This window comes from Amblyomma maculatum, chromosome 10 (assembly GCF_055883805.1).
Source record: "Amblyomma maculatum isolate TAMU_Amacu chromosome 10, ASM5588380v1, whole genome shotgun sequence".
NCBI lineage: Eukaryota > Metazoa > Arthropoda > Arachnida > Ixodida > Ixodidae > Amblyomma > Amblyomma maculatum.
Window position 1 is genome coordinate 147,260,297 of NC_139353.1, and position 21,059 is coordinate 147,281,355.

General features: G+C 48.5%; 1 protein-coding gene across 1 annotated transcript in view; it reads right to left on the reverse strand.

Moving 5' to 3' along the window:
* The window catches only part of LOC146177680 (kynureninase-like), a 92,249-nt gene that overhangs the window by 20,202 nt on the left and 50,988 nt on the right, over window positions 1-21,059 (reverse strand). Inside the window, exons 7-9 of the mRNA XM_084581173.1 lie at window positions 18,622-18,768; window positions 17,543-17,641; window positions 1,607-1,739 (exon numbers count right to left, since the gene is read on the reverse strand). Of these exons, the coding sequence (XP_084437299.1) occupies window positions 1,607-1,739; window positions 17,543-17,641; window positions 18,622-18,768 (379 nt within the window). The remainder of the gene's footprint in view (window positions 1-1,606; window positions 1,740-17,542; window positions 17,642-18,621; window positions 18,769-21,059) is intronic.

The following is a 21,059-nucleotide window of genomic DNA, read 5'->3' on the forward strand; positions in this document are numbered from 1 at the left end:
GCTTATACAGCTTAATTAGGCTGCCGGGTAATCTCTCATTAATGTTATAGAATTGATCTATATTGCCACCTATATCCTTAATGATAAGTAAACCTACTCCTAGTTCGTACCTCTCCGATAAACCACGATAACACACTACATGCCTGCCCTTCAGTACAGTTTATGCCTCATTTGACCTCCTAACCTCACTAAGCCCTATGATATCCAATTGCGTACCCTCTAGATTCTCTAGCAGCACTGCAAAACTAGCATCACTACCTATAGCTAGTGATGCTAGAACCCTATAGGGTTCTAGCATTAAACGTCCAATCTAGGCATTTCCTCGGACCAGAAATTCTTAGCACCCCCGCTGCGTCTCTGGTCTGGCCACAGATATGGTTGGTTGCTCCACAGCTGCTGGTGACTGAGGGCCGGGGTTTTGTAGGAATACTCATGGGAGTCCCATAAGGTATATACATCGTTAGTCTTGGTTTGTGTGCTTAATTCGACCTTGATCTGATTTGGTGGGAACCATACAAAACGTTGTACAAGTAGTAGTAGAGGTTTCGCTTTAAATAAAAGTCAAGTGAAATCTTGTGGACCTGAAAAGCCTAGCAAAAAGCATTATTTTCAGTTAACTTTCGGCGCATGACAGCTTTATTTGGTTATGTGCCAATCAAAATAATCATTATTTTTCTCCCATGTTGCTCGAATCGTCGGTCACTCATTATAAACATTTTGCTGAGTTCTGTACAACCGATTCGGTATTAAAACAGGAAAAGTACAGGGTGTCGACCTGGAATTTTCACAGGTTTAGTTCGGGTTCAGGTTCATGCTTTTCAGGGTCGGTTTCGGCTCCGGAGACACATTCTGCTCCGGTTCGAACCGGTTCGGGCAGAGTCGAACCGGTTTGAACCGGAACAGAATGTGTCTCCGGAGCCGAAACCGAGCCCGAAAGGCATGAACCTGAACCCGAACTAAACCTGTAAAATTTCCAGTTCGACACCCTGTATAATATGTTTACAACTCGTAGGGTGAAAATTTGATGAACAATAAAATATGTTTTTATCATCTGCATAAGCCAGTCTCGAAGGCACGGTCATTCTCACAGTCCAACCACACAGAGAGGCACGTGCTCTTCAACAATCTCCAAATCTAAAAAACAATATGGTGTGCAGTGCAGTCTAAAGTGTTTGTTTAAGCAAATTATAGCAAAATCATGTTGCCACGTTCACATTCCCTCCTTTTTATCTCCTTTTTTGTAGATCCTTTTGAACGTAGCAATTTTCTATTTTAAGCTTATATTTAACCTCGAAACTTGCCACATTTTATTTTACCCGTAGCTGCGAACAACTTGATTCCCGCAATGGTATGCAATAGAGTAATGTAGCAGGCGCGAAAGCATTGGACGCGCCTCTAAATTAGTTGATTGGTTTTATGACTTCTTTTCGCGATGAAAAGCAACGTCATGTTTATTATTTATTCCGTTTAGGCATTAAAACCCATTACGTTGACTTCGTTTTCTACACCAACTCTGTTAAACGCAGCTTTTCACTCGGCAGGGGTCCCGAAAATGGTGTATACAACAACAAAAAAAGGCTATCTTCAGCCGGAGCTGTGCACTCACGCTGGGCGTCGGCGCGCCTGGTCTTGATGTTGATGCCCCACCAACCTCTCAGCTCTGGTAGGAGGCCGCAAGCCTTGCGAAACTCATGGCGGATGTAGGCCACTCCTGAGGTTCCTGCTCCGCAGTTCATGTACTAGGGACCAGACAAGCAATAAAAACAAAGTGAAAAAAGGCTCGAAAATTATGTTTTAACCTCTTCAAATTGTCCTCAAGTCAAAACGAATTGGGCTTGACCGTTTGTGCGTCCAGGAGCGCGAAGATTGTTCATGAATCTATGGCTTCGATCTAGAAATCAACATACTCACCTGTGACATTTGATGCTGAAAGCAAGAAGTCTCTATTTTCATCGCAAAAAACCATTGTTTTCTGGCCTTTCATTTCTGAAGTCCGAAATATACGCGAGGCGTTCCCTATATGATGTTATTGTACTTTATTTGCAATAAAGATTGTTGTTCAGGGTGAATACTCAAGCAAAAATTGGAGAATATTTCTTGTATGACTTTTTGCGAGTGTTTTTTTTTTTTGCTCGTTCACCACACAAGACATTTCAGAACACTTCAAAAGTAGCGGAGCTGAAGCTGAAATTTATTTATTCAGCAGTGAGAGAGAACAACGCGAGGAAAAGCCCCCAGGAGCATCACAGGCTCTCGATCCCCATAAGTGGACGGCGGCATCGCAACCAAACGTAAAACAACAAATACACTTCATATATAACGAGATTTAATATGTGATGTCAACAAATGCAGGAGCACCCCCCGCAGTGGTGCTATTGTTAGGGAGCTCGACTCCGTATCCGGGGAAGCAGGATCGAATCCCGGTGCAGGCAAAAAGGAAGGCGTCCGTCTGCTGTGCGATGTCAGGGCCCGTCAAAGAACCCCACTCGGTCTAAATTTCCGGATCCCGTTTACAACAGCGTCTCTCATAGCCTGAGTAGCATTGGAAATAAACCTCACAAGCCAAGCCAAACCTAAACCAAAACAAATTCGGATGCATAACGTTTCCTACTTATCCTAGTTTCAATTAGAGGGAAGTCACGAAGTTAACGCATTGTACAAAAAGACCAATGAACATAAAAATAATCGGAATATGATAGTGAAAACATTTATATACATTACAAGGCAAAAATGAACGTGTCGCACTGAACAACTAGTTTCACACACTTAATGTCTCATTTAAACAGGCAACCACATGCTTCTGAACACAAAGCAATGACACAAATTGAACTGTGGAAGAGGGAATCTTCAATCGAGCATCCTAAATAATATCGAGAATAGAGGGAAGACTGCGCCTGAATATTTGCATACCCTAGTTGGTAAAGGGTTTATTGCTGTATTAACATGTATGCTACATGCTCTCATGATCAGCAAATCTCGTCATGTTGTAACATATCTGTCGGAGTAATCTTTATTTTATGCTTGTAGTGGAGAGCGTAATGCAAATTATGAATGTAGAAGTAACACCTTAAGCGTCATAGCATGTATATATATATATATATATATATATATATATTGTCACGTCTCGAGAACGCCAAGGAGGGCCTAAGAAAAGAAGGTTTTAATGACCGACTGGAACAAGTCTTGCGCTCAAGCTTCCTCTTTCTTCTTCCAGGCTCGCGCTTTTGTTCCCAGTCGTCATCTTTTGCGTCCTCTTCTATGCGGCAATATATAGGATGCGGGAGCATAACGTACTTGGCCGCTTAAAAAATAAAGAGCGAAGTGTACGCTTCATTGAAGGAAACATTTTATTGGACTCGACGTTTTGATCGGGGGACCGATCTTTTCAACAGTAATTTCTGTTCGCTGATGATTCCCCTTTTATAAGGCTTGGGAAGCGAAAGGAGCATAGAAGTAGAAGCACTAAAGGGTGAACATTTATGGATTGGTAGAAAGAGTGTAGGAGCTGTAGGAAGGCTTGAGACTGCGAAGAGCATGCAAGCATGCAACCCGTAAGGGAGTAGAGTATTCCAGGGCGACCCCTAATGTTTTCGGGTCCGAGTGCTTGCTAATTGACAAGCGTGTCCTGCTAATATGGTAGACAGCGTCCACGGCCGCGTAGCAACATTCGTGGAAGAATGCGGGATTTTGTCCCTCCTTTCGGTCGGGAGTGCAGGGGGGGGGGGGGGGGAAGAATCTTCACCCAACCATATGGGAACAAGGGACTGAAGTCCTAAAGAAGTGCCATGTGTGAAATACCACAGCTTATAGCAAGAAAAAATTAAGAAGCAATAGAGGGGGAGGTTTACTCCGCGCGAGAATGGAAGTTGGAGATAATTGTCCGAACTTGAAACGCAAAAGGGGTATGACACCAGACGATTCAGTGTGGTATGTGGTACTGTGTGTGGTCATGGTGGTAGTTGTTTGTGGTGGTGGTGGTTTATTAAATAATCAGAAAGAAGGAAAAGAGTGTTGCCGGTCGCGGAAACTGCTATCTAAATTCTGAAGCACCTGAGCGGCAGCTGGTGAGAAAGAAAAGGGGATAGGGAGAGGATAGCGAGGGCAAATACAGAGGGGAGCGATAATTAACAAAGGGCAGAGGAGCAGGATGTGTTTTTCATGCTCTCTCGACTTCGGAAAGACCTGGCCGTGCGCTGCGGCACCTCGTGCTGGGTCCCCACCCTCCAGCCATGAACGTCTTGCACGCTCCTGGCCTAGACCTGGGAGAATCATCTCCTGGGGGCCGCGGCAATTCAAGCGCTGTAAAGAAACCCGCCGCCACGGGCTGCGAAGGCAGGCACCAAGGTGGATTTCGTTTGCACAGCGCACTCCGCGAGAGGCCTGTCGACTCATCACCGCTTTAAGGGAGATGGATCGAGTGAGTGCAGCGTGCAGCACAGCGCACAGCCCTAACTCCGGAGAGGGCGAAGGAGACGCTGCGCACCATCGGCCTTCCACCACGTGTTGCTGAGACTGCGGCGCAAGCGGGTGAGCACGAGGAAGCAGCCATTGCCAGCTCGGCGCAGCGCCTGCAGCCACCTGCCAGCGGGGACCACATTTATGCAGCAGGTGTAGCTATTGTTGAGAAGGACCTCAACAATGCGACCACCCATCGTAAGAGACGTCGTTCAACCCACTCAAGGGAGATAGGGGACGACAATGGCACAGTGGGCAGGCATCTGCTGCTAATCGCTAATCACCCTTTGTGCCTCTCCTCCCCCCCTGCAGGCCGCCTTCCCCCCGCTCTCGACAGAAGGGGAACCATCACTACGGAAGGTCGGCTGATGGCGATGACAGGGGATGAGGGGGAACAACAGGCACCACAGGGCACCGCTTGTGACTGACCGTGCTGCAGGCAGCCCGAGGCCGGCGCAGGGCCAGACGAACGGGAGTTCGTTCGTACGCCCGCTTGACAGCAGAGACGGCCAAACCTCCTTAGCATCCGCGTACTCACTGGAGGCCACAGGCATGCTTCCCTGGCGCCAGGTCTCAACCCGAGCCTAACGGAGACGCAGGGCAGCCTTCCAGAAAGCTCCTGCTGCTATGCCATTTCACGAGGGGCTTCACTGGACAGTGCTGTTCCGGCCGGCGGACCGCGGCGCTGCCATGACAATGGAACAGGAATTTGAGATTATTGAGAAGCTGAGCCTGTAGCCGGGTGAGCTGGCGGTCCGCGTTAACACGCGCCGGAACGGGGTAACCGGGGGCGTTGGGTGCGAGATCACCTTTGGGTCGCTGCTCGCCACCACTGTAATCCCTGGCCTGGCAGTGCGCGCCAAGGAGCCAGCCCCTCGCAACCAGTCCACCGGGCTCGTATTCGGCGTTGACGTACGCCGCTCGGCAGATTAGCTGCTTGCCGCCACGGAGTCGACGGTGGCAATTATGTCGGCATCGCTGTCGGGAGCACGCTGCTTCTCCGGTTTGCGGCGCCCAGATTGCTGTCACATGTATCGATATACAGGCGTAGTCTTCCCGTCCGGCCATGCCGCCCGCGGCCACTGTAGTGTTTCCGCTGCTCCAGCCTGGGACATGCTACCGAGGTCTACAGAGCTGCCGCACGCTGTACCCGCTGCGGTGGACAACACGACACAGGCGCGTGCACTCGTGGGAAACCACGCTGTTTAAACTGCGGCGGCCGGCATGCAGCCAAGGACCCGGCATGCCCACAATGGCTGCGAGAGAGGTATGTCGCTACGATATTGGCTACGCAAGAACTACCTCTCTCGCGTCGGTCCGTGCGCGCTGTTGTGCGGGAGGAAGTCTCGCCAGCCTTTCACAACACGGAATCAGGCACAGCTAAACGCATGTTGCGGGCCTCAGCAAACAGCCGCAGCCGAGGTGGCGGCGGCTGCGGCTGTTTGCCATTTCATCGAAAGAAAAAGACCGGAACAAGAAATTTACCGTCATTCCGTTCATACATCAGGTATCCCACAATTTGAAAAGAATTGGGAAAAAAGTAGGAGTAGAAGCAGTCTTTTCTGCACCTCACCGCCTTTCCAGACTTTATAAGCGCGTTAACAAGCCAGCCGGACGAAGGAAAGAATGCACAACAAAGCATAAAGAATCGTTTGTCGCATGTGCCACAGCAGTTGCCTATTCTACTCCTCTTTCCTGCGGCAAAGAATATGTTGGGCAGACCGATCGCGGTGTAAATAAAAGACTACAGGAGCATAAATTGAACGTAAAAGACAAGAAATCAAGCAACCTGGCTTTGCACTGTCGAGACTGCTCACCCTGTAAGAGTGACCCTCAAAAAAATTTGCGAACACCAGAATCTTGGCAAAAAACAAGAATCAGCTGCTGCGAGAAATAATTGAAGCCGCCTTCATTGACAACCTGAGAGCAGACTGCGTCAGCGTGCCTTCAGTAGCCCTCCTAGAAAAAGAGATCGCGGTCTTGTCCGGTTCTTTATGAGCACTCTGTATCCCAGCCATGCAAAAGACTTCGTACTTCTCTCTTTCGTTTTTTGACCAGCTGATTTCGCCTCATTTACGATATACATGCACCTGATTTTAGCTACTCATTGAAGTTTTGCTGTTAATTGTTACCTCATTTTGCTAATTTTACCTCACTGACGTCTTTTTTTCATCTTGGTTTAGCTCTCATTGAATTTTTGGCTATTAATTGCTGCCTCTGATGAAATTCTATCTGTTTTTATCTTTCGCCTCATTGAAGTTTTTGGCATGTTTTTGGTTGGCCATTTTTCATGCATCTTCACCTTTTTCATAATTTTGCCTTGTTTATGGTTGGCTCTTCCATGCCATTTTACATTTATCATGCAGCATTTTGTTTTTACTTGCTTCTATGCCTTGTTTTTATAGCCTTTTCTGTGTTTGTTGCACCGCGGTCGTTTATTGTGGGCCGGCCTTCTCGTACTGAGATTGTGATACGGCTACTGGGATTGCGATTCGGTATCTGAGAATGCGAGATATTGCAATGCTGCTACTGAGATTGCTACCTCTTTCTTGTGAGTGCGCTTGCGTGTCCAGTTCCTTCTGTCAATTATAAATGCGCGGTTCAAAAGCGTCCAAAATAAAGTAAGTTCACCGCAGTTGTGTGTGTCCCTAGTCCTTTGTCCTTGTCTGCCAGCGCTGCGATACCGTAATGTTTGATAACCACCACCAACTAGCCCAGCAGTATACCCTACATAATTACACGATGATGCTACAGCCGGTCACTTAGGCTTTCATAAAACTTACCACCGCATGAAAACCCGTTTCTTCTGGCCAGGCCTCGCCTCAAGCGTGGAAAAATATACGTCGCCTCTTGTCTGCCATGCCAGCGCTGCAAACGGCCGATTTCTCCTGCTGCTGGCCTGCTACAGTCGCTACCTTGCCCTGCTACTCCTTTTACCGTTGTTGGCACAGACATATACGGGCCACTTCCATTGTCCGCACGAGGTAATCACTGGATCATCACCGCCGTCGACCACCTAACACGCTACGCTGAGACCGCTGCACTGCCTAATGGCTCAGCACCTGAGGTCGCGACCTTCTTTTTGGAATCGCTCGTACTGCGCCATGAGGCCCCTCAAGCGCTTCTCAGCGACCGTGGTCGGACATTTCTGTCGACGATTGTAGCTGAAGTTCTTGAGGCCTCAACCACACATCACAAATTGACCTCCAGCTATCACCCGCAGACCAATGGGTTGACTGAGCGGTTCCACCACACGCTTTCTGAGATGTCTATGTACGTCGACCAGGACCACGGAAACTGGGACGTAATACTTCCTTTTGTTAGGTTCGTATACAATAAGGCTGTACATAGGTTACACCCCGTTTTTCCTAGTTTATGGCCGTTCTCCCGCTAGCCTTCTTGATGCCTCTTTCCTTTCTACAAATGCCAGTTCCTCATCCTCTCTTCCTGACCAGTTTCTTTCCCGAGTGGCCAAATCTCGCCAGCTTGCTCGCGTCAACACGGAAGCTAGCCAGGAAGACTGCAAGTGCCGCTATGATGCAACCCACCGCCAAGCTTGCGTTCCGTCCCGGCGACGAGGTGTTACTTTGGACACCATTACGCACTCCTGACCTTTGTGACAAGTTCCTGCGCCGTTACGTTAGTCCTTACACTATTCTTGCAAAAACCTCCCCGGTAACTATCGCGTCTCCCCTGTTTACCCTCCTCCGGAAAGTCGTTACCGTGGCACTGAAGTTGTCCGCGTTTCACCCATGAAGCCTTTTATTCGGCGCAATCCTGCGGACTAATTGCGGCCAGGTGTGGCCGCTTCAACTGCACGGGCGAAATAGTGTGAGCACTATGTGGCGCTTCATCGTCTACACGGCTGAACGTACATGTTAATCTTCATCCTGCTCTATTTTGTAGATATGCATCGTCATCGCGGAGTGGCTACAGTGTGCGACCAGAGCTTCAGGTCTCAATAAAACCTGATCCCCCAAGTCCGACCCTCGCGTTACCTTACAATATATATATATGCCGCCAGTACACATCTGTTTCCTTCTTCCCTTGCCTGTCTTTAAGCACAGGTTTAGTCGTTCTTTTACCCACACACACACACACACACACACACACACACACACACACACACACACACACACACACACACACACACACACACACACACACACACACACACACACACACACACACACACACACACACACACACACACACACACACACACACACACACACACACACACACACACACACACACACACACACACACACACGCATAAACACCATTATATATATATATATATATATATATATATATATATATATATATATATATATATATGTAGCTCAGTTGGAAGAGCACCGGACGCGTTATTCGGAGGTCGTGGGTTCGGTTCCCACCATCGGCACGTTGTTTTTCTTTCTACTTTGTGTTTATTTATCTTTCCCCTAAACACATTACATTATTCATTTATGTGACTATCAAGTAAAAATTAAAAAAAAGACAAATTACAATCCCCATTGCGTTCCTTGGCCTCGCCGTATACAGACAACATTAATACCCCAGAAAGTAGCAGGGGGGACAGCGGCCGATGTAGCTCAGTTGGAAGAGCACCGGATGCGTTATTCGGAGGTCGTGGGTTCGGTTCCCACCATCGGCACGTTGTTTTTCTTTCTACTTTGTGTTTATTTATCTTTCCCCTAAACACATTACATTACTCATTTATGTGACTATCCAGTAAAAATTAAAAAAAAAGACAAATTACAATCCCCAATGCGTTCCTTGGCCTCGCCGTATACAGACAACATTAATACCCCAGAAAGTAGCAGGGGGGACAGCGGCCGATGTAGCTCAGTTGGAAGAGCACCGGATGCGTTATTCGGAGGTCGTGGGTTCGGTTCTCACCATCGACACGTTGTTTTTCTTTCTACTTTGTGTTTATTTATCTTTCCCCTAAACACATTACATTACTCATTTATGTGACTATCAAGTAAAAATAAAAAAAAGACAAATTACAATCCCCAATGCGTTCCTTGACCTCGCCGTATACAGACAACATTAATACCCCAGAAAGTAGCAGCGGGGACAGCGGCCGATGTAGCTCAGTTGAAAGAGCACCGGATGCGTTATTCGGAGGTCGTGGGTTCGGTTCCCACCATCGGCACGTTGTTTTTCTTTCTACTTTGTGTTTATTTATCTTCCCCCTAAACACATTACATTACTCATTTTTGTGACTATCAAGTAAAAATTAAAAAAAGAAATTACAATCCCCAATGCTTTCCTTGGCCTCGCGGACTGTCGGCTTCTTTCCTTCATATATATATATATATATGGTTGTGGGGCGCTGTGGCCGCCTAGAGATAGACACAGAAGAACGGAGGACGCCAGGCAAAAACCACTTGTCCCGGCGCTCTTCTTTTGTTCTCTAATTCTCCCGCGCTCGTCTCGCGCTCGTCCCGCGCCTCTTTTTCTGCGCAGCGCTCCTCGGCGCGCGCCGTAACATCTTTCCCCCCGGGGGGGGGGGGGGGGGGGATAAAGTGTCGGTGAGCTGCTGCAGGCGCTACACATATGGGGCGGCATTTCGTGGGGAAGGCAATGAGGCAGCAGGCGACGACAGTAGTGGTGATGACCCAGTATCTAAGTCGGAGTCAATGCTGTAGCCGTTGACATATCTCTTCATGTTTTACACATGCTCCGGGAAAATACGGTGCACACCGCATGGTCCATGCTCGGGGAGGTCTTCGAGGCGGTATGTCACGGGGCCGAGCCGTTCAACGACATGGTAAGGGCCGCGGTATCGGTGCATGAGCTTCGTGTCACGGCCAGTCGCGCGGATGGTGCGGCGAACGAGGACAAAGTCACCGGACCGGAAGGAGGGAATTTGTGGTGCTGCCGCATTGGCCACTTGCACACGTGCATGAGCCGTGAGAAGGTGGCGCTGAGCGTTGAGGCGGGCGTAACGAAATCGTTGGCGGAGTCGGTGATGCAGTCTGATAGGGAAGGCCCAACTGCACGTCAAGAGGAATGGAGGGTGTTCTGCCATAGACGACTGAGAACGGCGTGACATGCATTGTTTCTTGCCTCGCAGTGTTGAGTGCAAAAGCTGCCGCAGAATCAAAACGATCCCAGTTTCTGTGGGACGGAGCCACGTAGGAGGCGAGTATATCCGTGAGGGTGCGGTTAACACGTTCCAGGAGGCCATTGCACTAGGGATGATTGACGGATGTAGCGGAATGCGCAATGCCGAACGAGCGGAGGGCTCGCTATAAAGCAGCTCCCACGGTCCGTGATGAGGCTTCGGGGAACACCATGCCGAAGAACGAGATGCTGTTCCACAAACATACGGCATGAGCGGAAGAGGTGTCTGGAACGGGCAGTGCTTCGACCCACTTGGAAAAGTAGTCGATCGCAACCAGAATATACCTGTTTCCGGCGGGCGTTTCGGTAATGGGCCCAAATGGTCCAGTCCAACCAGTTCGAAAGGTGAACTCGGCGGCGAAAAAGCCTGCGGGGGTGGCTTGGTTATTCGTGTGGATGATTTCCGGTATTGGCACGTCTGGCAGGACGCAACGTGTTCCTTGACGTCTCTGGACATAATAGGCCACCAAAAGCGCTCCGACACTCGTGCGTAGGTCTTGCCGCGACCAAGGTGACCAGCTGTGGGAGCGTCGTGTAGGCCGTGCAAGACTTGCGACCGCAGTGTTGCTGGCACCACTGGTAACCACACGGGTGGTCGACCACGGAGCCACCTCACATGACACAAGAGATTATCTTTAATTCGATAGACCCGGTGCAGTTTACGGAGACCTGCGCCGGCGGCGGTGCCAAGGGATTGAACTATGGCCGCAATGTCGGGATCTTGCGTTTGTGCAGTCCTGAAATCCGTCAAAGCCGTCACAGGACAAGGGTGGCGAGAAAGAAAACCGGCAACGTGATGGGCAGAACCGCGCCGATGCACTATGGTGAAATCGTACTCTTGAAGTTGCAGTGACCAGCGTGCAATCTTGGCATTTAAGTGTTTGGCAGACTGCATCCAAGTGAGAGCGCTATTGTCCGTTACTATGGTAAAATAACGGCCGTACAGGTAGGGACGGAACTTCTCGACGGCCCAGACAACGGCGAGGCACTCGAGGTCCGAAGAGTGGCGGCGGCGTTCTACGTCGGAAAGCTGGCGGCTGGCATAAACTAAAACTTTGTGGTCACCAGACTCGTCTTCCTGCAGAAGGACAGTGCCGAGCCCATCTGGGCTGGCATCCGTGTGGAAGACGATGGGGGCCAGGTAGGTCGTAGTGGGCCGATGTGGGAGGCTTGAAGAGGGTGTGCTTGACATTGGACCACCGTCCAACTCCATGCTGCATTCTTCTTCAGAAGGGCGGTCAACGGAGCGCTTCGCTTGGCAAAGTCCGGAATGAAACGACGGAAATACGAAGCAATTCCAAGGAAACTTTTGAGCTCCTTGGCGGTGGTGGGAGCTTGGTAAGCCGTAAGCGCTTTTAGTTTTTCAGAGTCGGGACGGATACCATGCCGGCTCGCAACGTGACCCAAGTACGTCACCTCTGCAAAATCGAAGAAACATTTCTTTGGTTTTAAACGAAGCCCAGCAGATGAAAGGGCTTCGAGGACGAGTTTGAGTCGTGTTTGGTGTTCTTAAAACGTAGCCGCGTAGACAATTACGTCGTCCAGGTAGACCAACGCCATAATCCACTTCATATTGCCTAGGACGCGGTCCATGAGGCGCATAAAGGTAGCGAGAGTATTCGAGAGGCCGAAGGGCATACGGTTTAACTGGCAAGCGCCGTCAGGAGTCACGAAAGCCGTCTTTTCCGCATCATCGGGGTGAACAGGCACCTGCCAGTAGCCCGAGAGCAGATCTAGGGCGGAAAAATAACGGACCCCTTTCAGGCGATCAAGTGCATCGTCGAGGCGGGGAAGAGGGTACACGTCGAGGTGAGTAATAGCATTTAACTTGCGATAATCAACGCAGAAGCGGAGTGTTCCATCCTTCTTGCGCACAAGGACTACAGGGGAGGACTAAGGACTACAAGACGGGGCAATGATTCCCTGGTCAAGCATGTCGCATATGTGCTGCTGGATGACTCTCCGTTCGGCTGGCGCTACACGGCGAGGTTGGTGATGAATGGGCCCGCGGTTTTCGGTGTTGATCCGGTGTTGGGCCCAGGAAGTGCACCCGAGTTCACCGGCGCTTAGAGCAAAGAAACTGCGATGTTCGAGCAGCAAGGCCTTGAGAGAGGCAAGCTCCGCGTTGGTGAGGATGGGGCAAAAGTTAAATATTTCCCATGGTAGGACCGCCGGCGCTGAGGGTGCTGAGGCGGTGCTTCAGGTTGCAGAGATGCAACCGGTGGTCCGGAGTTCAGGATTGAGGCTGTAACCAATTGAGTGCTAGGAGTCAGCACGAGAGGTGCGCTGCTGATGTTAAGCATAAATACGTGGGCCTCTCCTTTGAGCACAGGCAGAAGGCTTCGAGGGGAGGTCATCTCACGGGCTGGAGCTGAACACCGGATGGGTTCGAAAACTCACCTCCGCTGTGATCGGACTGTCAAGCTTGGCATACACCCACATTGCCGTACCCGGTGGCAGAGTCCCGACGGACGCTACAGTCACGGTAGTGACGTCGATCGGCTTGACTCGACGTGGCCACTTCGTTGCGAGGTAACGCACAGATTCTGAGGCACGCTTGGTCGCCGACACCAGGGACTGCCGCAGGGCGACACCGAGACTGGAAACCCGGCTAAGCCAACCCGGCCCACGCAGAGATCGGCTCGCCCGTGGTTTTGTTGTGGTAAATTTAAGGACGACTCTGGCTTGCTGGCACCACCCGCACCCGAGGACCACTAGCCAAATAGGGGCTGTCTGCTACAACAAACTCGGTGGAGAGGGTCTTTCCGAGCGCTGTCAGATTGACGATGACACGTCCGACTTGCTCCACCGGGGCGCCGTTAAAAGCTAAGAGCCGGGTTTTGGCGGCTGAAAGAAGCCGGTGGGGCTCGTTAACAATAAACGATTTGTCCAGCACATTGACAGCCGCTCCGGTGTCGACCAAGGCCTCTACGTGCCGGTCAAGCAGAGCGACGTCGACGAGTACGTAGGGAGCTTCAGTTGCTATCGAAGCTGACGAAATAAGAGGACAAGGAGAACGAAGGAGTGTGTTGACGGACTTTATTCAGCGGAACAGTGCCCCCTGAGTTCCGCCAAATCGTTTTCAGACGTCGGAAGGCCAGCACAGTCCCTCGCGTAGTGCACCCTCAGGCCGCAGCGTAAGCAGGTCGTGCGGGTGTCGTTACGCCCGCGTCAGTTAGAGGCCACTGTAGGGACTGCCAATCGAGGAGTCTCCACCGAGACGGTGCGCGCGGCAGACGATGGCGACCCCCGCGTGTCCAACAATGTCAAATTCCGCCTCGATGGCTAACGCCATGGCGGCGCGGACGGACTCAGGACGCCCAAAACGGACCAAGCGCTGCACCTCAGGGAGTTGGATGGCGTCGACAAACTCCTCGGTGCCGACCAGGGCCACGACGTTCTGAGGTGCCCCCGGTAGCGACTGCAGAACCAAGCGCTCAATGGCGGCGGCGAAGTCCTGGTATGTCTCCCCGGGCTCTTTCTTGACGGCGGGCTCGCAGGCGGTGGTACTGCGCACGGGGTTGACCTGAAGCAGTGTAGTGGTCGGACAGAAGGCACACCAGGTCGGTGTAAGAGCCCAGCTGGTAGGGCGGCACGTTCTGCAGCAGCTCAGTTGCGCGGCCTCTCAGTTTGGAGACGAGCATCCATGCCTTCATTTGCTCCTCCCAGCCTCTCGCCGTCGCAATACCTTCCAGTTGGATGCGGTAAGCATCCCACGAGATAGTGCCGTCAAACGTGGGTAATTCCACTACGTCCAATGATGTACACCGCGCCGAGCACGTTATTGGCGGCTACGACAACAGGCCCAGCGACGGCAAGGCTGGAGGCAGCGGTGGCGGTGACGCCTAAAGACTCATGACCTGTGTTCGGCTCGGCTGGCACAAGGCGACGGAAGTCGCGCCGGAGAGCTTCCATCTCTACAGCCTGGGCAGTCAGACGGGCCTCCCATGCGTCCATCCGCTGAGTAACTAAATCCAGGAGGATCTCAATACCGCCCTCCAGCCGCTGCGAAGGACCGAGCCACTCTGAGCGTCTAGGTCTAGCTGCGCCAGCCGCTGCGTCGTCGGCGCCATCGCCTGGTGGCAGAGTCCTGTCGTCTGGCACATCGGGTCCTTGACTTTGGGAGCGGATGAGCGGCATGATCCCACCGCTGCCACCAAAATGCTGTGGGATGCTGTGCCCGCCTAGAGATGGACACAGAAGAACGGATGACACCAGGCAAAAACCACTTGCCCCGGCGCTCTTCTTTTGTTCTCTAACCCTCGCGCTGGCGCCGCGCGCTCGTCTCGCGCTCGTCCCGCGCCTCTTCTTTTCCTGGCACAGCGCTCATCGTCGCGCGCCGTAACGATCTGTATCATTGCTGAGTGCGCTGTAGAGGTAGGCGGTAGGATAGTTAGAGAGGATACGGGTAAACTGTCTAAGGAGAAGAAAGATTTGATTAAGGAACGCCAAAGTATAAAAGCTCCGAATCGAACAGACCAGATAGAATGGGTAGAGATATCATATTTAATCAATAAGTGCAAAGTGGGCGATATAAGTTAATATAACATGGAGAAAAGTGAGCATGCTGTAACGAACGGGAGAAGTCTTAAAGCGAAAAAGAAATTGGACATAGGCAAAAAATCGCTAAGGGACAAGGCGGGCAACGTTATCACAATTATTGACAATGCAGTCAAAGCAGCCGTTTAGTTCTGTACTGATATCTACAGTAGCCAAAGGAGTCAGGGCAGTATATATATATATATATATATATATATATATATATATATATATATATATATATATATATATATGAAGGAAAGAAGCCAACAGTCGGCGAGGCCGAGGAAAGCGTAGAAGATATTACTTTATGTCCTTTTTTAATGTTTACTTGGATAATCAAAGAAATTAGTAATGTAATCTTGTTTAGGGGCAGATAATTAAACACAAAATAGCAGAAAAAACAACGTGCCGAGAGTGGGAACCGAACCCACGACCTCCGAATATCGCGTCCGGTGCTCTTCCAACTGAGCTACATCGGCCGCTGTCCCCCCTGCTACTTGCTTTGGTATTTATGTTGTCGGTATACGAACCTTGAGAGTGTTCACCAGCGCCACCCTCAACCATAGCGGCGGACGTAGAACGTCCTTTGTTACCGCCATATATATATATGCACACCTCTATTTTGAAATACGTACACTTTTCAATTTTTCTTTTTGTTTTTTTTTGCTGCGTATTTCCTTACACCAAGTGACAATAACATAATTGGGACAGAAATAAAAATTTAAACAGCATTACTGTGGCGCTTTGATAGGTACCACATGGGCAGTTTTTTACACTTTTAAATTGATATGTTTTTCGCAAACATGTTTCTGCATACCAAACACCGGGAGTTTTGAAAGCTGGCACAGCTTCAATTGTGTATAAAGCATTGCTAATTATAGGATATCAAGACTGACAATTTTACACTTAGGACAGAGAAGCAAAGCCTTTGCTTCAGAGCAACTGATTAACAAAACATTGTAATTGGATCAGGGCAGAAGCTTCGACAGTGCACCGTTATCTTTTTTGACAAGTTCAGTGGGGTCGTTGTCAGCAAATGATGAGCTTGGGCCGTCTGCATACATTTAAAAACGTGTGTTCTTGTCGACATACGACATCATTAATATATAAATTAAACAGAAATGATCCGAGAAGGCTACCTCTCAGCACGCCGTGCAAAATGTTTGATATTCTCCATGTCAATTCTTTCGCATCTATATACTAGGTTCGATATGAAAATTATGGCCTGTGAGCCTTCGGGCATGACCTCTAATAGCGCGTGTAGAAATTTGTTAAGGAAAATATTCTGGTGAATGTAGTCAGGTGCCTTCTTGAAGTCAATATGTAAACAAAGTACTATAGCTTACTTTGTGGCCTCGATAGGTTTTTTGCCGACTAAAGCCGTTTGTGTGGCAAGTTGTGTCCTTCAGCCATATTGCGCATGTGTGATTATGTTAAGCTTTTCAATTAAACGTGTTAACCAGCCTTGTTGAAAAAATAGTTTCCATGCTTTGAGAAAAAAAAAAGTTGGCAGCAGATATATGGGTTTGTAATTACTGATATCCGTTTTGCTGTCCTTGTTAGTTAAAGGGAAGCTTTCCTTATTTTCAATGAAACGGAGGAAGCTGCAGACGTCCAACAAAGGTTAAATACATGAGGAACAGGTGGGTCGTTCATAGCAATAAAAAATGGAATAGGTGCTACTTGAAAGCCATTGATATCACAAGAGGTTGTACGCTTTGATGGCACGGAGGACAGCGATTGTTGTTCTTTTTTCAGTGGTTACAGACTACAAAGAATAGTTCAATTTTTGTTAATGTCTATGAAACCAGAGGCATGCCAACTGTAAACAGTATCAGTGATTGCAAGAAAATAATTTCTAAAACTGCGAGCCAGTCCCGAGCCTCGAGTTTTAAACCCACCACTATTTATGCTCCCAAAAGCATTTACTGTCTCTCCAGTATTGATTACTCTGCTCAAAGACAATTACTAGCAATATACTCGTTTTATACTGTTTAAAGTTAATGCCAGGAAATGCTTCCAAGGCATTCCAACACACGACCGAATGGATCCTTCATCCATAGTTCCGATTCGAGTTTCTATATTGCAGATCAGAAATTGCAATAGCCTTAGAAGTCGAGCTAACGTAGACAAATGTGCAGTCAAAATCACTCTTTATAAATCAAATTATAGACCCTGAACTCCCTAAAATACCGACAATTGCCCGAATAGAAGATCGCCGTGCTAACAGTTTTGTCGGGCTCGTGTTATGATAGAAGCGGGCTTTAATGATTCATTCAGTTTAGGCTGGCTGCTAAATAGGACACAGCCCCTTGTTCTGATCATATACGGAACATATTAAGATGTTTTGTTTTTTACTTTGCCAGATTTAACAAATTGCTAGGGCTTCATTCTTCACTTCACTCACCTTGTAGGTGCACCACGCAGCGAGGTCCACTTGCCATTCGTTCAGCTTCATCTCCACGTTACAGACAGCATGTGCGATGTCCCATAACACAAAGCATCCCTGGAATATGCCAATGCATACGAGCAGCGTTTTCTGTTCACGAGTTCAATACTATATCTTCGAGCCCTGGACAATTTGGGCAATTTATGAAGGCAATTTTGTACTCTAGCGTATGTTGTACAGTAATTTGGCAGCAATAAATTAAAAGTCTTGAACAGTTTTCTGTGTTCGCAAGGGCAGTGGCTCTACTACAGGTTGTAAATATTGTTTTTAATATTTTTATTTTTGAATAAAGAGTGTTTCTGCTGCTATTTAGGCATCGGCAAACTGTCATCACGGAGAAATATCGCATTCTACGAGAAACCACTGTTTAGATTTCCTCCCCTCAAAAAGAGAAACACTTGAGTATTTGTCGAAACAGATGTTCAATTAGAAAAGCCTCCCGTGTAGTGGCAAAGAAAAGCCCCGCGATAATCGCAGAAGACAACAGTGACGCTGATTTTAACTTCAAATTGTACTGGTCTGAAAAATATTCCTCACGTGCTACAGATAAAATTGCAGGAAGAGACCACGAAATTGGAGCATGCAAACTAAAGGATTATCACTAAAACATTAATAATGGAAAATGTTGAGATAAAACCGCATTTTTATCGAACATTTCATTCGCTCATTGCCGTGTGCTCTATCAATAAGAACAGTGTCTTTCTCGCAAGCAGAGGCAGCTTGCATGCAATGGTTGCCTTAACAAGGCAGACCACAGCCCTGTGTTTATACATTGTCCGCACTTCGAACAGCAGACCAGATGATGTGGTTGAGGCCATAATGGGTATTTTCGCCTGTATATAGCGTCATTTCCATAAGTTTTCTCTTCTTTTTGTTTCTCTTCTTTCACAATGCATCAAGCCTCCTATTTCCTTTTTAAGAGTGTGAAGGAGAACATTGCCGATAAACTCAATTGGCGTAAATTACACTGGGGTATATTGGCGCACCGCCATTTCAAACGGCAATTTCTTGAGCATAGTTTGCCTTCTGTCTGTTACCTTTTCCCTGGCGGCGTTGGTGATGCCCCGCATGTCCAGAGACTGACCGGTGTGGAACTGAACGGCGCTCAGAAGCAGCATGGCGATGGTCTCTCCCTCTTTTTCGATGAGCTCGTAGATGTCCTCTTCCCTGAGGAGCACTTCTCCCTTCGGGTGGAAACCAACAGGAAGTGCATACCACTATTACAGGATATTCCACCACATGCCTTCTTTTAGTATTTATCTGATTTTGCCGCCACAGTACAGCACGGGGCCCTCTGAAGCATCAGAGGCGGCTCAGAAAACAACACGAAGAACCAGCCGTAAGCATTTGAAGAAAATGGGACTGCCATGAAAGAAAACAAGATGGATTTAGAAACCAAGAATGGAGTTTACTAGACGCAACAGAATGCACATTTATGCACAAACTAGTCTGTGATAGGCTGCTCGCGACTCAAGGCTGAAGCAAAGTTGGCATATCTGTTACGAATCAAGCTTTTAATAACCTTTCATAAGTGCTTTAACACACGTGCTTATCGTGCAGGCGATGTGCCTAAACCTCTCTATGATTCGTTACCATCAGGTCCACTTTTGGCGCATTTGACATCTTCAGCATCCTTGAGGCAGTGTACGAGTGCTCTCATTACCCGGTGCACGTACACCCTTCGCCCAACCTATCAAAGGTGGAGGAGGTCTCTCTGAGACGTTTGTGAGTCTGTGAGCCTTTACACCAGCAGTTCAGTATCAGTGGCAAAGTCAAAGGATACCAGTTCCACAAAGGATACTAGTTGCGACACCACTCTTCATCATCTGTTACGAACATGCCTATGAACATCGCTTGCGCGCAATACTACTCTCGAAAAGGCAGGACTTTCGCCAACTAATGAGTCTCATTTGCAGTTATGGCTACTGAATAACATTTATGCGCTCTGTATGTGTGATTTTTCAATGACTTAACTGCGCACATTTTTGTACCGCTTTCCTTTAGTAAAACCCTTCATTCCATCTGGCAAACTTAGCGCCTTAAACGAATAAATACATAACCTTTTATTGCCCGTTCTGTAAAAGAGCACTATAGGTGAGTGCAACATTTTGAGATGGTTTTAAATGTCGATGATATGTATATGGGCTACTCGTGTGTTTTTAATTTCGTCCAAAATATATAGCCTTTCTCTCTTTTGGTAGCTGAGCGGTTCTGATGCACGGTTCCTGACCCCTAAGCGGTGAACTCCATTCCTGATTAGCCAGCCGCATTTAAATCGCAACTCTGAAATGTCCGTGCGCTGTCCCATAGCGCCACACTCTTAAGAAGGCATTCTGGTCTAAATTATTTTGGAACCCTCCACAAAGAGGCCGTGCGCAGATCAAGGACGTAAAATCTTTCTGTTTTCAATGCACGTTATTTCGGGTATGCAGTCGCCACTGCCTAGCTCTTCTTCATATGAAGACCCAGCAATCGGTTTGTGCTCTGAAGTTTTCTGCGCCGCATGTTTCGCCTTGTTTCGAGCCGCATTTCAGTGGAGGATAAATGCAAGGAATGCGTGCACTGTGAGAACTCCAGGTGGTCGAAAGTATCCGAAACATTCCTCTAAGGGTAATCACGTCACTGTGTTTCTTTTTATGTATCTTCTTGTTGGTTGTGGGATTGCTCCGTCGTTGGAAAGAAATCTAGATCATAATAATGCGAAATGCTTTTATGTCTCATGCAATGTTTACCATGTGGCTGTATGTTGTGGGATGGAACGTCTTGTGACAGGCGTGACCTCACGCTTAAAAAGGCAGCTTAAAAATGAGAGCGTCAAATTCTTTACCTGGAGGTAATATAGACCGTATAGCCCACAGTGCCTCTCTGCTCGCTCCACTTCCTTCGTGACTTACGTCGAGTACCATTGCAATTGCGAAGACAGCCGTTGTCCAACCACCGAAGCGGCATGTGGGACAACGGCATGCATGCACAAAAAATACTGTTGTGACAGGGCTGCCCTGGCGCACCATTTACTCCGCAAGATGACACAAACGGACCTCTACGTGAGGCTGATCTCTTTCGAATCAAATATGTGACGCAACCGGTACCCCGGCAGCTCTCCGTTCGCAGTGATAGCATTTCCGCACCGGATTGCTATTACAGTCAGCGATACGTGTTGAAAATGATGGTCACCGCGAGATCGACCTAGAGGTGGCGCCAACGTCGCTTCGATAGTGTGGATCAGTGGCCAGCGGCGCTCGCAGAAACGCACATGGCGTAGGTATGCTTCTCAGTTTACGGCTCGTCTGTTGGTGATCAAAACGTGCCTTCTGCATGTTTAATGATTAGTGTTTTGCTGTCAAGGTTGTTCCAATATTCCAGAACAAAATTCCGTGGATTTCGCCAATTAAGCAAAAGAAGCACGGAGTTTAGAGAAACAAGGCATGGTACCACCCGTATTTTAGATTTACTCGCTTCGCTTTGCACGCTTTTT